A 19995-nucleotide genomic window follows, 5' to 3' on the forward strand; every position below is an offset into this window, starting at 1 on the left:
TTCTTTTTTAATTGTTTTTATTACATCGTGTGTGTGTGTTTTTTTTATATTTACAGACATGTTCTGTACCCTAGCTTGTACATTTTATGCAAACTATCAGTATTTACAAAATATGAAAAATTTGAATTCCCCCCCCCCCCCCATTTCACTTGAAATAAACTTTTATCTCTGTTGATTAAAAACATATAATATATACAGAATGAACCGTAAGTAATGTCAATAATTTCAAGGATTATTCTTTGAGATATTTCAAACAAAAAAGATTAATACAATTTTGCTTCGTTTTTGTTTCTGTCTGAGATACAATTATTGTTTCATATGAAACATTTCATAGCCTGTTTTGGGAAAACCGTTGATTTAATTCCCAATATGCTCAGTCAATTTAAGAGAGCAGTGTATTATGATAACAAATGACAAAGAATTTTAGTTTTGTCCTTTAAATATGCAGAAATATGATCCAAACAAATGTAACATTTTAAAATTCCTTTTCAGAACGAAAAGTATCATTTGTTAGGATCAAATTTCTGCACATTTAAAGAACAAAACTAAAATTATTTCAATCATTTGTTACCACAATACACTGCTCTCTTAAATTAACTGAGCATATTGAGAATTAAATCAACGGCTTTTACGAAACATGCTATAAAATATTGTTTTTTTAATCAGTGGTTGTCAACTCGATACCCTGTGATGTCATCTCAGCCTGCTCTGAAGCCTGTTGCGCTTGTGTTTCGCTGCTGTGGCATATTGATCAAATTAAACTTAAAGTAGTGTGAATGCCTGATACTCGTATTTTACATGTATGAAACCAATTGGTTGATAAGTTAGGGATGAAATGAAAGCTGAATAAAACTAAATACTGTACTGCATTTTAGATTTCTACTTTTTCCTTTGTTAATGCAGAGGAAGACAGCTAGCTATATGCTCTGTCTTGTTGCAGTACCTATCACTTCTTCTCACTGTATGCTTTATGAATGAGTTAAGAGCGTTTTAGGGCTCAGCTGGTGATTGAGGGAGAGTTGACAAGATCATGAAGCAATATAGAGATGGTGGTTGAAGGAGGGGTAAGAACGAGGTCATGCATGGATCTAAAGAAGCACGACTGTAATGACTGAGAATACGACTTGCATAAATGTTGCCCAGGAGATTAAAATTATAACTCAAACTGTAAAACATGCATTCAAGTTAATCCAGAGCACAAATAAAACTTATTGTAAAGAAACTGTTTGAAGTCGTCTGATCTTTTTGAAAATGAACTGAAGAACACTTTTATTACAGTAAATCTAAGCATGTCTATACTGTATTACAGTGCAAGATATATATGTATGTATTTAATGCTCAACCAGATTGATTCAACATCATTTGGTTTCTGGCAGACTAGTAGAAAGTCCTCATAGAGGATTTAAAATTTACAAGTTTTTTTTTACAAACGTTTAAATTTCCCAATTCATAATAGAATTTTCATCATTACAAATGACACACTGAGGTGATGATAAAATTCGCAGTTTATATAAATATTCCGCCAGGCATTCGTGTCCTGTGGCAATCATTATGGCAGCTACAGTCTCTTTATGGGGGTGATCAGGAAGTATCTTTGACTTGTTAACAAGACTAGCCCATTTCTTACCATCACTCATTATTTGAAGATCTGAGAGAAACTCATTCTTAAATGAGCAGTTAACTAATCGTTTCAAGTTGTGATACGAAAGTTGGGAGGTCATCCGTAACAATATTCACTACAAGATATTATTCACAGCAATACTGAAACAAATTTTTCTTTGCAAAATTAAAAAAATAAGCATTGTTTTCCTGTTTCGAAAAAGTGTGACCATTAAACATTAATACACTAGATGAACTTTATTACGATGATTTTCTGGATTTTTAAATTCTTATTATTGTCTTTGAAGGCAAATTTACACTTCACTACACTTCAAAGTCTTCTATAAGATTTGAACATTTTTCTCTGCAACCATCACAATAACAGCTTCAGCAAAGTCTCCATCAGTAAATGATCTTAGATTTTTCGCTGTATATAGAGTACCATAATTTTAAGTCTCCATCAGTAAATGATCTTAGATTTTTGGCTGTATATAGAGTACCATAATTTTGAAGCTCAAGCAAACAGAATATTTGCTAACTTGATGATCAGCAGTCTCCTTTAACAGTTTTATCATCTCATTACGTTCATCTCCCTGATATTTGTCATATTCACTTGCGTGGCATGAAGAATAGTGCCATTGTAGATTAAACTTTTTTAACTTGGTGCATTTCCTTGCCACGAACTAAACATTTTTGCCTCTTCACCGTATGACACAAGAAGGAAAAGGTTCTCCCATACTGACAAGAAACTAGGCACTGATTGGTTAAAAGCCATCACAAAGATATGTTTACTTTCGAAGCTTACAACAACTGAATACTCGCAATGCCTTTACAATGAATTCCCCACACCATACTGCAACCAGTTACACGTGCATTTAAAGATGTCACTAGCTGTACGAGCCTTGCACTCACTGCACAACTAGGTTGAGTTGTCTATGCCTATTTTATATAAAACAATTTTTATCTCTGAAAAGAAGAAAAAAAAGAGCAAAATGTATTAAACTTTTTTTTAAAAATATCTCAAAGAATAACTGCCCGAAATTATTGACATTGCTTATGGTTCAGCCTAAAATGCATATACATTGTGGACGAGAAGTAACTAGATATTATTAAATGGCTGTAGAATTTTTAATAAAAATGTGTCTCAGTGAAATGTACCACAGAGTCTGTATAGGCCAGTTTCTGTGTGACGCTTTTTCAATTCACTTTTGGCTAAAGCAAGGAGATGCACTATCACCTTTACTTTTTAACTTTGCTCTAGAATATGCCATTAGGAAAATCCAGGAAAACAGGCAGGGAAGGTGGAAAAATGCAGCAACAGTAACAAATATAAATGACACTCGAGAGGAAATTAAATGCAGAATAAATATGGAAAATGCCTGTTATTGTTCTGTTGAGAAGCTTTTGTGATCTAGTCTGGTTTCAAAAAAACTGAAAGTTAGAATTTGTAAAACAGTTATATTGCCAGTTGTTCTGTATGGTTGTGAAACTTGTACTCTTGCTTTGAGAGAGGAACAGAGGTTAAGAGTGTTCGAGAATAAAGTGCTTAGAAAAATAATGGGGCTAAGACAGATGAAATTACAGGAGAATGGAGGAAGGTACACAAGACAGGACTGCACACATTTTAAATTTAAATTTATATATCTTCTCACCATTCGTGAGCTGCCACAAAAGACAAAGAGTACTTAACCATAGAAATTTTTACAAGTTTCTGAAAAACCATTAATTTTAGGAACATTGAATTAATTAATTTGGGATGGGCAGGGCATGTAGCACATATGGGTGAATCTAGAAATGCATATAGAATGTTAGTTGGAATACGTGAGGGGAAAAGACCTTTAGGGAGGCCAAGGCATAGATGGGAGGATAATATTAACCCTGCAAAGCCTAAATTATTTTTTATTCGAAATTTTTTAAATCTTTGTTTCATTCAATTACACTTGTCCTTAATAACATAAAAACACAGGCATTTTGACTAAACATGGCATACTTCGCGAAAAATGCCTGATGCCATATGGCATCACTAGGCTCTTATGTTAGCATTACATACCTTATTGTAGTTTTTGTTAGAAATTGAAAGTAATACAAGACATACATAATAATTGAAGAAAAACTTAACAAAACGTGATATGAATATATTTTTCATTTTGAAATGAACTAAATGAAACACTCAATACATATTCCAACATCACACTTCTTGTATTGGAACGTAGTCTGTGTTTTGCAATGTTCATTTGCACAACTGTGTCTCTTCTTATCCTTGGTTGGGGTGGCAAGATGATGCAGCCTATTATAATATCTGATGTTTTTAACACCCTTGAGTTGGTGCCTGTGCAGAGAGCCATTGATGATCTGCCAGATCTTTTGGAGTTCTGTACCTGACCAGACATGTCTGAATGAAATCACTCCTAAACTCTAGCTGCCTTAGCTGAGAACTTGTATCACACGTAACATTGTCCTGGTTGTTCCTTACAAGAGTTGATGAAAATGTCCTCCTTGTAATATTCCACGGATAGTAGGGTGGTCTTCATAATGGGGAAAATAAACGTTTTATTTTGAATAGGCATACCAGCTATCTAGTTTCAATATTTGAAAAAGTAACCAATTTATCAAAGTAAAACTTGAATGGCAATTTTCTCACGTCAGGCAGGTTGTCTATCATTTGCGCCAATGAGGCTGCTGCTTTTCCAAAACCATTTTCATAAAATCATTTCCCTGCAGCTTTTTTCCTTGATGCACATCAAAGTTTACTAGGTAACCATTTTATGTATTTAGGCACAAACTTCGTAACCAAAGGAGAGTGGCTTTCCTCTGTTACATTGTTTGTAACTATGGCACCATAATAGGGTACCATGCATTCATCATAAGCAATAATTTGCATAATTTTCCTAAGCTCTGAAATTCTCTGAAAACTTGAGTTACAGGATATCCATTATGTATTTCAGTTTCCACATTTTGCCTTCAGACTGTGTACAACCATTTCATTTCTCATGTATGTAGAGAAATTCCAGTATTTGCGTTTCTCGGGTAAAATAATATATCCACTCAGGGATAGTATAGGCCTACCAATGAATACTCCCATTATTTTCATAACTTAGAATTTTTTTATTTTGGAAAGTGCGTAATGATGAGTACGATTTATAAGAAATTCAATAATTTTGTCATCAAAAAATATTTCGAAAACTTATGTGGGTGACTTATTTCGAAATTCTGAGAAATCTGGTACCGGTATGTTTATCGTTGTTCATATCTTCTTTTGGTACAAAAACCATTTCAGCACTTGGTCTATCTGTTTTCCACGTACAATCAAGTAAACTACCCTCATCCTCAACAGTTAATTTTCATCTGTTAAAACAGAAGCATCTGGAGTTTCTATGTACAGATATTTGTTGAACATCACTTTTATTTTCATCAACAATACCAAGAGCTTCTTCAAGAGTTATTCCCTGAAAATACATAGACCACCAGTTAGGGCCAAATGACAGAAAAAATGGAAATATTGTTATAAATTTGCAAACGAGCTTGCTTTATCACTCTACATTGTTACTATTTCGAACAATAAAGAGTGCTAACATATAAGCCTAGAGGTGCAAACGGCATCAAGCAGATTTACTTCAATGCTGCTTCCATAAATAAAAAAAAGTTGAGTTTTCATGACTCGCATAGTGAGTGTAACATTATAGGTTAACGGTCATATAAAGATCATAAAGTTAAAACAATACATTTAATTACAGCTAATTATTAACGAAAATCGGACAGTCATGTTTTGCATCACATAGGTTACCCCATATGTAATACTGAATTGTATCACTTGAAATAAGGGTATGGTATGGAAACCTTGTATCACAACAAGCAACAATCAGACTATGCAGCTAGACAATTATAATTGTTTGCAGAAAATTACGAGGTAGCCAAATTAACATTTTTATCTCCTACACTAAGTGATGCCATACGGCATCGATAGGATAAAAAGGGTTAAAATAGATTTGAGGGAGGTGGGATATGATAGTAGGAACTGGATTAATCTTGCTGAGGATAGGGACCGGTGGCGGGCTTATGTGAGGGTGGCAGTGAACTTCTGGATTCTTTAAAAGCCATTTGTAAGTTGTAATTGCAATAAGACCTACGTATTTTTGGAGTGTGTACACTTCGTCAATCTTGTTAATTCTTTTCTTATAAACTCCGAAATAATGCCCATGTTCGAAAAACCTTTTGTGTCCCTTTACAGAATCATCCTTGCACAATCTTAACCATGTCAAAGTTTTTGTTCTATGCAGGACAGTTATCTGAAAATAGATTGAAATCTTTGACATTGTTTGGAATATGGTATTGCACATAGTAATTAAGAAGGGACACATATCATGGTTCAGTTTTTACTTTTCGAAATACAATACTGAGAGGTAGATAGTGACATAATACTTCCCTCCTCCTTACACATTGGTATAAGTGACGATTTCAAGTGTAAGGAAAGATCTGACAAAATTATTTCCTCTGTTGTTAGATGTACCTCTGATTATATAATAATCTGTTTAAGAATGACATAATGTTTTTTTTTCTGCTTCAACTGATTCATATGTAATGACGCATTTCCTAGTATCTTTTTTTTTTTTATAGGCATCTACAAATTGGCATTAACACACAAAAAACTTGGCATTACGAAAGAATTGATGGCAACCAAAATTCTTCCATTTCTGATGCCTTTAAGTATAGAGAATGGACTGACATTGAATCAGTTCAATGCCTTGATGACTGTGATTAAGGAAATGGTGAGCAGAGTGGAAGGTGAACATCGAACCAAGTTGGAACAACTCAACTCCATACAACAAGAGAGCAAGTATGTGTGATTATTGTTTGTTCCAAAGCTCATTTTTACACCATTTGTTACTTGATTACCATTTTTTTATTTTTCTTATCTCAGTATAATAAAAGTTTAATTATCCATTATAATGAAAGGAGAAAAGAAACAGGTAATCAAAAAAGACAGTAAACCATACATTATATGATTACCTCATTTTATTTTTTAAAGTAGATGTCTATTTGACTCTTGCAGTAAAGTCTGACCTCTTTTTGCATTTTAACAATAGCATTTTCTTTTTGGGATGTCTATTATAATTCTTGTAAGGAGAATAATATCCGAAAACGAAATGTCGCCTGTTTCAGAAACTGTATGTGTGTTTCCATTTATTCAACTGCAGTGTGTATTGTACCTTTGTAACAGAACATGTGTTTTTGACACTACTGGTAAGACACATACATGTACAAGATATTTTTCACATTACGAATTCTTCATTGTGTAGTAGTCTTGCACAGAGTCTCATGTTTTTACATTTTGTCCATTCCAATATATTCGAAATTGGTTAGTATTAGTATTAGTATTTATTTATTTAAGCTGGTAGAGATAAGGCCGTCAGGCCTTCTCTGCCCCTCTACCAGGAGATTCCAACTGTAATACGAAGAATAAAATTACAATTAGTATTAAATTTAGAATTACAATTACAAGTAAAATTACAATTAGTATTAAATTTACAATTACAATAAAAATCAAAGTACGAAAAGATTACTTCACTACTTAAAGCTAGATATCATAGAAAACAAAGAATATTTTATATTTACTGAATTACAAATTAAACCTAGAATAACAAAATTGTATAGTGATGAAATTACTGGTTAGGTGAAATTGGTCAGGTTCGATATTATTGTTAAGAAAAATATGGGTGGGAAGGTATGTGAGTGTGTCGGATGGATGGATGGATGGATGGATGGATGGATGGATGGATATATGTATTTATATATTTGGAATCTCTGGGTCACTGTATTTTTTGTGAGAGGTAGTGAGGGAGCTTATTTCTTGGTCAGGAAAGGTAGCAAAATTACTCCAAACTCATCTATCCCTATGTCCTACCATTCTGTTAAAAGAATGATATCAAAATATAACAGTTTATTAAGAAATTACAATGCTTCTAAAGTAAGTGCAAAAAATTGGAGCTGTACAGTACATTAAATTTAATAACTGAACTTTCACTAAAATCTGCAATGACAACATTCAGCTACTCACAGGCCATGTTTGCCTTGAGTATTGCAGAATCTCATACATGCCCTTTCTGTTACTTCAATGACATTATGGATCAAGATCATCTTCACTGTCTCACTTTTACTCAATTTTCTTGCCTTCCTGCTAAATATTGGAGTGCAACAGAGCAAATGATATCATCAACTGCGCAACATTAGATACCTACCATCTAAACCAACCATATTTATTTACATAATTATGTATGCAGTAAAACTTCATATAGCTATACTTTTTTGGGAGTCTGAAGAAGAAAACACATAAGTGAGAAAAATGTATAACTGAAATGACATTTAATAACATCTGAAATGGCATTTGAAAACTATATGGTAAGAACGAATTAAGTCAATTTACAAGAGAAATTTATAACATATATTCTTAAAGAATGTAAGATTATTTGTAGGAAATCTTAGCTGTTTTGAGCCAAAGTTGGCTGATATATTAGATTTCAAACCCCAATCCAGAAAATTTTACGATATTGACTTCTTGTTCTTCTCGTGTGATCTTTGTTTAAAAACGTGTGATTATTTTACAAAAAGTAGTTATTTTGGACTGCTTGCTCCTAAGGGATAAACCATGCCCTCAAATGATAATAACTGTTCCATAATTTGTTCATTTACATACATCGTGATGTGTTATGGAACATTTCTGAAGCAGTAATAACATCATTAAAGGGCACAAGTTTGTTGGCGGTAAGCATTGACAGCATCAGATTTCTACGAATTTCATAGTGGTCGCACCTTAACAATAAATACATAGGTACTCTATTTCCACATTCTTACATTTTCATGGCAAACCTAATTTCGAGCATGACGTTTTGTATCTTGTGGGTTTCAAATATGATCTTATATGAATAAACGAAAAAACGTATATCCAAAATAAATTGACAAGGAAAATATGAGAAGTTTTACCAAGATCTCCCAAAAAAAAAAAGTGAGAAACCCATAAGTGCGAAATATATAAGGAAGTTTTACTGTATATTTGTTTATTTACTTATTTGTTTTTTGTTAGTTCACTTCACTTCATCTGATATTGGATTGATCTATAATTTTTCCTTTTATTTCATTACTCATTATTTATTTATGTCATAAATTCTAATGGAGCAAGGCTTCCTGTGACCAGGGAAATCTTGTGAGATACCGGTAGCACTAAGTACTGCTGGTCGAAAAGCCCTCAGATGAGAATTTTGGGAATACCAAACACATCTTAATCCTACATAAATGTTATTAAAGCAGCACCCCTTGTCAATGTATTCGTCTTTTTTCAAGTGTCTTACATTAAAAAAACACAAATATACAGTAATGTTCAACATATAATCATAGTGAGGGAGCTGTGCAGGTCCTACAGAGTTGCTGGTTGGAATGCAAAAATATGTACTCACCGATTGTCCAGTGTACTTGTATTACAGCAGAGGAACCACACTCAGGTCCATATCTCATCACTGCTGCTGTTGTCATCATCCAGTCTGCTATTTCAATTAGTCCATCTGCTTTCCACATTGTCTCTCTACATTGTCTGCATGCTGCATATAATTTTGCCAATGTTCTGCAGTTATCTTCTCCAGACTGTTGTGTGTATGGTTAAGCATGTCAGCCATTTTAAATGTAGTGTTCTTCATCGCAACATTTTGTTGCACTTCACTCCACATATACTTAATAGAACTGAGCTTGCAATGATAAGCAGACAATTTTGATGTTTCATATGTTTCATCATCAGCAACTCGAGCTATCTCATCAATCTTGTACTTCTGCTGGGAAGTTATTGCGAACTCAATTCAGTATCTTACATAGTTTCATTTGATTAATGTCTTATTTTCATGGTATCCCATTAGTGATGAGTCAATTTTGAATCTCTAGTTTCTTGTTTCTGGATGTTGGTACTTTCTTGAGACGGGTAGAATGTTTGGAAGTGTTGCCCATAACAGTTACGCAATTTGACGAAATGGTGTATTTGGTAGTAGTTTTCATGTAAACCTTTTCTCCATTTTCCCATTGCAATTAGTATCTTTCTTACCATTAAGAGATTTTTAGGCAAATTTTTCAGCTGATATCCATTGTGATCCAGAGTTTCTTCTGTGAGCACTGTACATTGTCTTTTTCGTTCCTTGAACGTCTGGAAATTTCTCTTGCAATAATCTCCTGAGAATATGAGGGGATTCAATATAAACATATGAATCATAAATAAATACTTGTTGAGGAATAAAATAATTAGACCTATCATTTTCACTTTCTCTTTTCCATTTCTAGCAGACCATATACAATTACCAGTGCACACTTGCGTTTAGTATCCACTCACCACTCCATAAATCCCATTAGGAGGGGCTTCCCTTCAACTGAAATGTCGGCCAAGACCAAGCTAACCTTCTGCCGTACTCGTGTTTCATATATGACAGTGGTCCATGCTCTGTGACATCATTTCTAAGAGCAGCTGGTGCTCTGGGTTGGCAGGGTAGTATTGATTTGGATTAGGTGAATGCTACAGTGGCGACCTGTAATTAATACATCAGTGTTAATATTAATAGCACAGTGAATTCATTTAAATCGCAGCTAGAACTATTTATTCATTACAGATTATATTCTGAAAGTAGAATTTCTACTACTCAGTTCCAGTTTCCACTAGATGACAACAATGACTATAATCATGAAACTTCTACATGTGGCTAATGAGAAAGATAGGCTACGGCGCGAATCGGAGTCACGTGGTTATCATGGTCTAGTCATGGCCATCTTGACAACGCCTAATATAAATACACGTTTAAAGTTCTAAAAACAAAGGAATTGTTATATTAAACTCATGTTAAATGTGCATTTATACACTAATGTTTGTAGAAATTGCTACTCCAAGAAGGATACATGTGACTGAAATGAAATTGATACCACAGATTAGGTACATGTCAGTACACAAAATGATTAGAATTACAGAATTGTACATGATCTGTGACCGTGAGATTTCAGTATGGTGTGAAGCCTCCATGCACTGCAATCAGAGCCTCTAAGTGTCGTGGCATGGAATCAAAGAGAGCCTGGATAATTATGTTCCTGGGGAATCTCCCTCCATGCAGTTTGTATGCGAGTCCATAAAGTGTCAAGAGTGGGTGCTGGAGGATCATGACGAACAAGTTGCCGACCAACCATATCCCAGACATGTTCGATGAGCGACATGTCTGATGAACATGCTGGCCAGAAAAGCAGTGATACCCGTCGTTCTTTGAAGAAGGCTTGCACAATCCTCGCCACATGTGGCCGAGCATTGTCCTGCTCAAATGTGGCATGTGGAGTTGCCTGAAGGAGGGGCAGTATCTCGAGCTCTTAGACCTTCCTAATGTACTGGTTGCAGTTCAGATTGCCCTGAATACGTAGGAGGCGAGATCGCTTATTGTATCCAATGGCGTCCCAAACAATCACACTAGGTGCTTGTCCACTATGCCGCTCAACAATGCAGGCTCTCATATTGTGTTCACTACGGTAGCGTCTAACATGTATGTGGCCATCATTGTAGGACAAATTAAAGCAGGACTCGTCTGAAAACATTACATTTTGCCACTCAGCATGCCAGTGACGATGTTCACTTGCCCATTGTTGTCTGAGGCATTGGTGGTTTCTGGACACGAAGCTGACACAATGGCATGTGAGCCATTAGTTCAGCCCTCCAACGTCGATTCAATACTGTGGATGAAGCTGTATGGTCCGTCACGGCATTTGGACAAGATGGCGGTCATCCTGTGCTGTGGTCACATTACGTGGTCCAATACCCGCTTGTCTCTGCATATGACCCTCTTCTATCCAGTGATTCCAAACATGCATCACTGTCGTAGCAGCATGCCCTGTACGAGCAGAAATGTTACGGTATGACAAACCTGCTTTCCGGAGACCAACCATTCTGCCCCGTTCGAACTCATGTGCTGATATTGCGCCCTTCCACGTCGACGAGGCACACCTGCACTAGCTTTCACGTTTCCACTTCGTTTTTTGCTCTGCACTGACTGAGCAAGGCATAACACTGACCTTGCTGGTGATACAAGAGACGTCACTGTTGGGCCTATGTGTATGCCATCTCTCTGGAAACGTAATCGATTATTTATTGGTGGTACACTGTTCTACACAACTACCAAGTTTGGAGTCATTCGGGCCATTCTTTCTGGGTGTTACACTTTTCACAAACAGTAGTGTATATCAACTTATTCAATGTTGGCTGTGTTATGACTAACAATGTGACATTGCGCCATAGCCTTTCTCATTAGCCTCACTTCTACAGATGTGACGTTATGAATCATGCCAACACCAGAAACAGAAATATACCACATAATTTTATTCATTTCGGCAAAAATACCTATTCCTGAAATTTTTTGAACCGAGTATATAGAATAAAATGAAAAAATTACTATGGTAACTGCAATAGATAAAACATTTTGTTCTGTAGATAGCCTATATATTTTTTACTAAAATGTTGCAACATTTTAACTGAAGTATGAAAACTTTTTTCACACGAATGAAATTATAAAATCCTATGAACATACTATAAGCCTTAGCGCCAGATTTTATGTTTCTGGAAAAGTGAAAACAGACAAAAATTGTCATTTAATTCAAGCTACTCTTAATCACTATAGAAATTAAAATATAAATTTCTAGTACAATAACCGTGTTATAGGACATTTCCTTAAAATTGTATTAGTTAATACGTTAAAAGTGTTAAAATTTAAAATAGGTTATGTACCTTAGACGCTGGTGCTGCATCATCTTCAATGTCCTATGAACAGCGTCGAAATGGACCATTTGTCTAAGGTACATAACCTATTTTACATTTTAACACTTTTAACGTATCGACTAACACAATTTTAAGTTTTCAAACAAGTGTTAACGTGAACTAGAATCAATGAAAAAAATTTTCATTGCTACACATAATTAACCTACCACAGGTACATGCCACCACTTCAATGTGCAAGCCCATCGCATTTTCTACTATTTTTTCATTGTTTTCTCCATTAATAGTTTTGTGATATTTGGAGTCATTGTTTGGATAATACATAAGCGAAGAACATTTTTAAAGTTCAGTTCTGATATTTGGTTCCTGTGCTGAGGTTTTCAGATATTCATGCACGAAAATAAATGTTCACATAAATCAGTAGACCCAAATATGCACAACTTAGCTGCAAGTCTATGTAAGGTGGAGGGACAGGGGAAAGATTCTATAAAAGTTAGTCAGATCCCTTTTGTTTGGGAAATTGTCTTTCATGTCTGTATACTTCAGCATACAGACAATAACTTCATATTAATTCACAACTTCACTAATTCTACTGAGGAATAATGTACATGCCGCCACAGAACTGCACTTGTTTGCCATTTCGAGACTGTAACTCAACTGCTCCACTTCATGTGCTCACCAAGAGCAAACATGCTCTAACGTCACAAACTCATAACCTGCTGAACACTGATATAATCTGCTCACTCAGAATTTTTATGATCAGAGTTTCATGTTCTTGTTTCTGTTTTGTGTGCTTCTTACTTTCTTCAAATGTATTAATCTTTAATTGATTTAAGCCAATCATTGAGTTTGGTGTAAAGATTGATTTCTACTTTGTTATTATTTTATTCTGTGAAATTAAAACTGTCTTTATTTTTACTATTCACAGAATATCTGATTTGTTGTAGGTTTTAACTGCTTTAAATTTGTTATTTAGTTATATTTAATCCCTGTTCTTTAATTAATCAAAAGCTTTAACAGTAACTCAGATGTTAAATTCTCTGTAAAAAAGAAAAATATGTTTTCTGTTAAAAATGCTTGTATACATTTTAAAACTGATGTCTCTTTGTACAGGTCTGTTCCTATGAATCTCACCAACAATAATTCACCTCAGTTAGTTTCTGCACCTCAACCTCAGACAGAATTGGATCAGATGTTTTCTGGCCTAGGACTGGATAACTTCATGGGAGGAAACAATACCATCCCAACTTCCAAGTCCCAGATTAATGGAAATGCGAATTCCAATACATCACTCAGTTTACAGGAAAAACAGAGGTACAGTATTTTAACCTATTTTCATTCTGAAGAAATATAATGTAATGGGTCACAGTGTGTGACAGTTTCCCTCTTGTCCATCATAATATTCGATACCAAGAATTTTTTTATAACTGCCACGAAAGACAGCCATATTGCATTCTTCTTGTTATTTTTCCTGAAAAATTTATCATCACATACAAAGGCACGAATTTGAAGTCCATAGAACACACCTCCAGAGCCCATTTCTTGCCTTGGTCACCAAATAGAACTTCAAAATAGGTTTTATAAGCACACCCCACAAGCATTATTATATTGCGCCTTTGATGAGGAAGTGTGAAGCAGCCACATACATAAAAAAGGCATCATGCTTATATACAAATTTATATCTCATTGAAGAAGCCTTGATCTCATTTTAAAAAGAGAAAAATATGCGTTTTGTTAATCAGAACTTTTGTTTTACATAAAAAAACTGTAAAGATAAAGAAAATTATGTTTGTAAAACATAATTAGTGTTTGTTTAGGTTAGATTTTGGCATCGTCGTCCACCCATCCCCAGTGTAAATACCAATGGGTGTCCTTTTCTGCAAAATTCCAAAGTTTCAAATTGCATAATAACTAGGCCTATAGCATGTACAGAAAAGCCAATTTCAGATTTGAAACCAGCGATGAAAAAATACATAGAAACAGTTGAAAAGTCTCATGCAACAGAAAATGAGAAAAAAAAATTGTTGCCCAGTGTTATCCAAATTTGTATTGAAATTCAGTTATTATGACACTAAAATGATAGTATTTTTCCTAAATCTGCTGAAGTTCAATATAATACTATTATATCTGTATATTTCTTGAAATCTGCCGAGATTCAGTATAATACTGTTGTCTATATACTGTACATGTGTTTCATATTATGACGGAAATTGTTTTAGAGCTTGAATTTATGCACTATATTTCTAATTTTTAAAGTAAGAGTAAAACTAGTTCCTAGTTATGTGAACCAGCAGAATGTGGAAAAACATAGTAGCTCAAAGGAATGAGTGACACAAAGACATTAGATACTAAATATAAAAAATATTTGTAAACTTCTAAATGTAAAATTATCACCATGTATTAACTATTAATGTTGGCGTAGATAATTGGTAAGTTTAAAAAGTTATGGACAAATTCTGATTTTTCACGTGGCTCCAAAGTTTGTTTTTTCTCTCCTGTAAAACAATGAAAAGTGAGTTACGATGTTTTTCTTTGCACAGTGCAACATATCCAAAGCTCCTAACGTGCAGTAGTAATCAACTAGTAGCTAGTTGCTAGTGTGTAGTATAGACTTGAGCTTTGGAACACAGCCTTAGACTCGCATTTGGAGAAGAAAATGTGATTGGAGAAGGATTATCTTTGACAAGGTCACAATTACTTCTACAAAAGCGAGACTGAAAATGGTCTCTCAGTCTGTTGGAATCCAGTATGATGCATGATAAATGGCAATCATGAACAGATGTGGTCGTGTATCAATTTCATGTTGGGGGTGGATGTCTAGTTATGGTCTTGGTATGCTATGGGATGTCGAAGGACATCTTTCAGCAAATTAATATATCACCATATTAAGGCAGATTCCATCAGTGAGGAGTGCGTTTTGCAATGTTCAACACATCGAATTTGTGCAGGACAACCATCCTGTTAGCAGGGAGAGAGGATATCGATGTGTTCTGTCCCCCATGTTCACCATATCTTAACCCCATTTAGAATGTTTGCGCCGAGGTTAAAAAGTTCATGGATGGAAATTGGCCTATTCAGCAGCCTACCATGGTGGACGCACTTTCTGTGGTTGTCCATCAGGCCTGGGAGGTGGTTAGATCTCGAGTGCCACATATTGCAGCTGACTGCCCCAGTCTATAAGGAGAAGGCTTGAGGCAGTGATTGAAGCAGAAGGGTATTACACACAGTATTAGGTTTTTATTTGATATTGTTTTGCATTTAGTTTGTTTTCACTTTGAACGTATTTTCTGCCTCAAGATACAATATTTTAGCTATCATTATTTTCACTTATGTGTTTGATGTAATTTCCAAGAAAGCCACAAAGTATTTTCACTGTATATTAAAAACTAATTAAAACAGGATTATATTTCCGGTTTTTTTATAAAGAAACGAAGGAAAAAAAAGGGGGGAGATACTGAGTTTCGAACACTTCACACGTTTGTTTTATGCTGACTATCACGTTAGTCTTCTAATCACTTGCACCATGAGAACAGATGCAAAATTGCTGTCGCAGGTACATACATATATAACTGCTTCTTGTTAGAAATACATTGCATATACTGGTAAGGTAAGAAACAGGTTACTAGTGTGAATCTTGCTTATCTAGCCAAAGTGTTCCTATTGCATGATAGAATTTGTTTGATTGGCAAGTTTTTCTCTCCTAAACTGTACATAGGACTACTGACAGTGATATTACACCCGTTTAAAATCACTGAGGTTTTCTATAGACACCTTGTATTCATGAAATATTAATACAGATCTTTCTCTGGATACAATTAAAATAACCTTCACTCAATCACCCACTGCTTTACTTTCAGGAACAGTATTTATTTTTCTTTTCTTTTATAAAGACTTTATTAGCTTGTGCTGAACAAAATTTGTGTAAATGACACCAATATAGTATCATTCATGAGGGATCTAAGCAGGACATAATGGGGTAGAGTGGCCAGTTCCCCCCCCCGCTCTCTCCCTCTCCCCGTCTCCCTCCCTCCTCCTCTCCCCTCCCCTCCAACCCTCCTCCCCCTTCCCCCTCCCCTCCCCCTCTCTCTCATGGCGTCTGGGAAAAGGGAGCTAACGTCACCACTAATAATAGTGCGCAATGTAACCCTTTTGTTAATGAAAGCATGAATTGATATTTAAAACTGACAATAATGATCATTATTCTGTTCAAAATGATGTCCCTCGACAGTGAAACATTCTCAATATCTGCATAGAAATTCCTGTTAACACGCTTAAGTTTCCCAGGTTCTCGGCTTATTTTCTTTTAGTTCCTCTATTATGAGGGGGTTATCATTATAAACTTTTATCTTATAAGTTCCCCCACAAATAAAAATCACTCAGTGAGATCAGGGCTATGAGGGGGCCAAAATGCATACTGATAACTAGGGTCTGGATTCTTAGGTTCTAACTTTTTTTTGTTTCCTTGCATTTTAATTAGAAAATTTCAACATACTTAGTGTTTCATACTCATAAGATTATAATATGTGAATCTTATTGAACCTAAAATGAGCTAAATGGGACTTTAAGACCTAAGAAAGACTAAAACATCCTTTTTTAGAATCAGTTAAGTAAATCCATTTTTTTTTTTGCATTCACATAGATTGCACATGTTACTTTGCCTTCTTGGCGCTACTGACAGAATACAAAAAAATGGAATGAAGTATTGTCTGGAAAGAGAATGGGGTTGGATAGGCCATTAACCTTGCCCCTACCAACAAGATACCGAAAAGCAACTTTCACTTTTGGCTGTTGGACAGTATTTTACTTCTCATTACTTCTCTGTTGCTAGTGAGTGTAACAATAGTTCCTTTACCGGAGTTGCTTTGTGGAGTTTATACTAAGATAAATATTCGACATGCCAAATATAAAAGTTTTCAAAACTGAGTCTGATACTGCATGGATTGGTGTCATGAAGATGGTGCATAATTCTGTTGATGGAATACCTGGATCTGTAGGCACAGCACACACAGCATATGTTGATGAATTAGTAAATATTCTGAAAAGGTATGCCTGGTATGAAGAGATAAAAACAGTGAGGGGGATTGAGTTCACAGTGGAATTACCTTGGGGACCACGAGCAATGGCAGCTATGAAATATGCGCCAATGACATCTTGCACCATAGGAAGGTCCTTTTTAGCGTACAAGAATGTGCTAAGAGACAACAGAAAGTTTCACACTCGAAAAACTTAGAAATAAGGCTAATTGTATACAGTAATAGTGCAGAAATGTGAACTGCGTTTTTATGTGACTATTAGTGCCACATATTGAAATGCATGATACACTTTTCATTAACATAGCCTACATTATAAAGGTGAACTAGTTTTGCTAATGTGAATTGCCTCAAACTAGTGTTGTGAAAATACCAGTGTATGATCATAACAGATGTACTTAGTAACAGAACACATGTAACCAAAATTGATAATAACTTTAGTAGCACTCGAAATATTAATTTCGGTGTCCCCCAGGGGACTGTCCACGGTCCAATTTTGTTTTTAATTTATATTAATGATTTATTGGCGATTAATTTAAAGAAATTCAATGCTGAGATATTTTTGTATGCGGATGACACAGTTGTTATTTTTGCAGGTAAAACTTTGAATGATACCTACTTTAATGCAAATAATGGCATCACACTGATTAAAAATTGATTTGATTCCAACCTACTTGTCTTAAATCATTCTAAAACTACAGTTGTACCATTTTCGTTAACATCTGTTGGTATGAAATCTCCTGATTCACTCTTGTATTTAAAAATTTATACATTCAGTTGTTCTTCCAATAGTTGTAACTGTTCTGTTCTAAATGAATCTCCTCAAATTAAGTATCTCGAAATAATAATTGACAAACATTTACATTGGGATAAACATGTTCTTCTTCTGTGCAATAGATGAAGAAAAATTATTCACTATTTTGTTATCCTAGGAAATTACATGACTTATCCATACTTTACGATTGATTTACCTTACATTAGTACAAGCTATATTACAATATGGTACCGGTATTATAGGATGGGGTAGTGCTTATAGTACCTCTCTCATGCCAATAGGGATATCCTGAACTAGCACCAACAGATATCGCACATGTATTTTGGGGGAAGCACTTTGCATGTGCATTTGTTTTTCAATATATAAACATTGAGGATTTATGTTAGTGTATTAGTATATTAAATACTCTTAAAAACAACTCAAAGTGCCAAATTTTTGTTGTGTTCCTATATGTAAAGACCAGGGAAATATTTCTGCTTTCAATCAGGTCCCAAAAGATTCTGAATGTATGCTTTCAACGTTAAAAAAATATAACTAATTAAATTGCGCATATTAAACAAAAAGAACTACTTCAAATGAGGAATTGCTGGCAACAGTTTCATTTTGGAAGAGGGCAAAGAAAAAATTTAACAACATACGCAACCTCGACAGCAAGCTATGTTAGCTTAAATTGTATGTAGTACTTGTACAAGTCCCCGAAGTTTACGCCTCCATATTGCAATGGATCGATACTTGGCCTACAGTAAACTCTTGATGAACTGGGATGTTTATTATCTAGGACGATCTGTAGTGAAAAAAAATATATAGGCATATAAATAATATAGTTTATGTAGCTTATTGAAACCACGTTTTAACTTCAAATTTTCAAAATCATACATAGTATTCAAAATTGCATGTCCTTAACCTACTAAACACACGAATAATCATGATACCACTGCGATCATGTTATATCCTATTAAAAATTGCATTTGTTCCTTCTGCAATTAGAGAGAAAAAGTACGAGGAATTCAAACCCCATAGTCCCTTCCCTATATAAAAAAAAAAAGACATTGGGGCTGCATATCCTGTTTATTGCGTATGATACCTACTTACAATACTTATGGTTAAAGAGTCAATATTCATCTTCGACAAAGATCCTTCTTTTTTTATTCGTGCACCTCGTTCTCAAAGTTCTCGTTTAGGTTCATGAACATTCAATTTACTTGTATCTATATTCTGCATACTGCAGATTTTCCCCATCTATCTCTTAAGGGGAATAGCTCAGTATTATAGAAGTTCACGCCATTTTATTGTAAATTAAATTAGATTATAAGGTAAGAAAATACTGCATTATATTAAATTATACTAGGTTATACAAAATAACTATAAATATAATTTTGACAAGCTCAGAAAGCCAACAAGCAGGAGAACGTAATGAACTGTAGCATATGACATAATATAGCCCTATGCTGCATGGAATGCTCCTGCAATCTAATGGTAAAACTTCGCATAAGATATCCCTAGAAAAGAATAATAAAAACGTGTCTTAATAAACCTCTTGATTATCCTTCAGAACAGTTATATTCAGAATTTAAAGTATTTGACTTCCATCAAATTTATAACCATGTCTTTTTGGATTTCATACATAAAAACCGAAATATATTTAATTTCTATTCACATAAATATAAAACCAAAAGATCAGACAACATATGCTTGACAGAACCTAAATGTACCACAACTGTAGCATATAATCACAGTAGCAACTTCAGTCCAAGACTTTATAATAAGATAATAGCTAAATTCCCAAACATACAATTTGCTAATGCTCCTTATTTTAAAAGTCA

The 19995-nt window shown here is 34.6% G+C and overlaps 1 protein-coding gene across 4 annotated transcripts in view; it reads left to right on the forward strand.

Moving 5' to 3' along the window:
* Positions 1–19995, forward strand: part of LOC138704931 (SCY1-like protein 2) — a 205955-nt gene that overhangs the window by 172090 nt on the left and 13870 nt on the right. For all 4 annotated transcript variants that reach the window (XM_069833363.1, XM_069833361.1, XM_069833362.1 and 1 more), the window contains 2 exons: positions 6214–6433; positions 13481–13681. In XM_069833363.1, coding sequence (XP_069689464.1) covers positions 6214–6433; positions 13481–13681 — 421 coding nt within the window. The remainder of the gene's footprint in view (positions 1–6213; positions 6434–13480; positions 13682–19995) is intronic.

The sequence above is a fragment of the Periplaneta americana genome, chromosome 8 (assembly GCF_040183065.1).
Source record: "Periplaneta americana isolate PAMFEO1 chromosome 8, P.americana_PAMFEO1_priV1, whole genome shotgun sequence".
NCBI classification, from domain to species: domain Eukaryota; kingdom Metazoa; phylum Arthropoda; class Insecta; order Blattodea; family Blattidae; genus Periplaneta; species Periplaneta americana.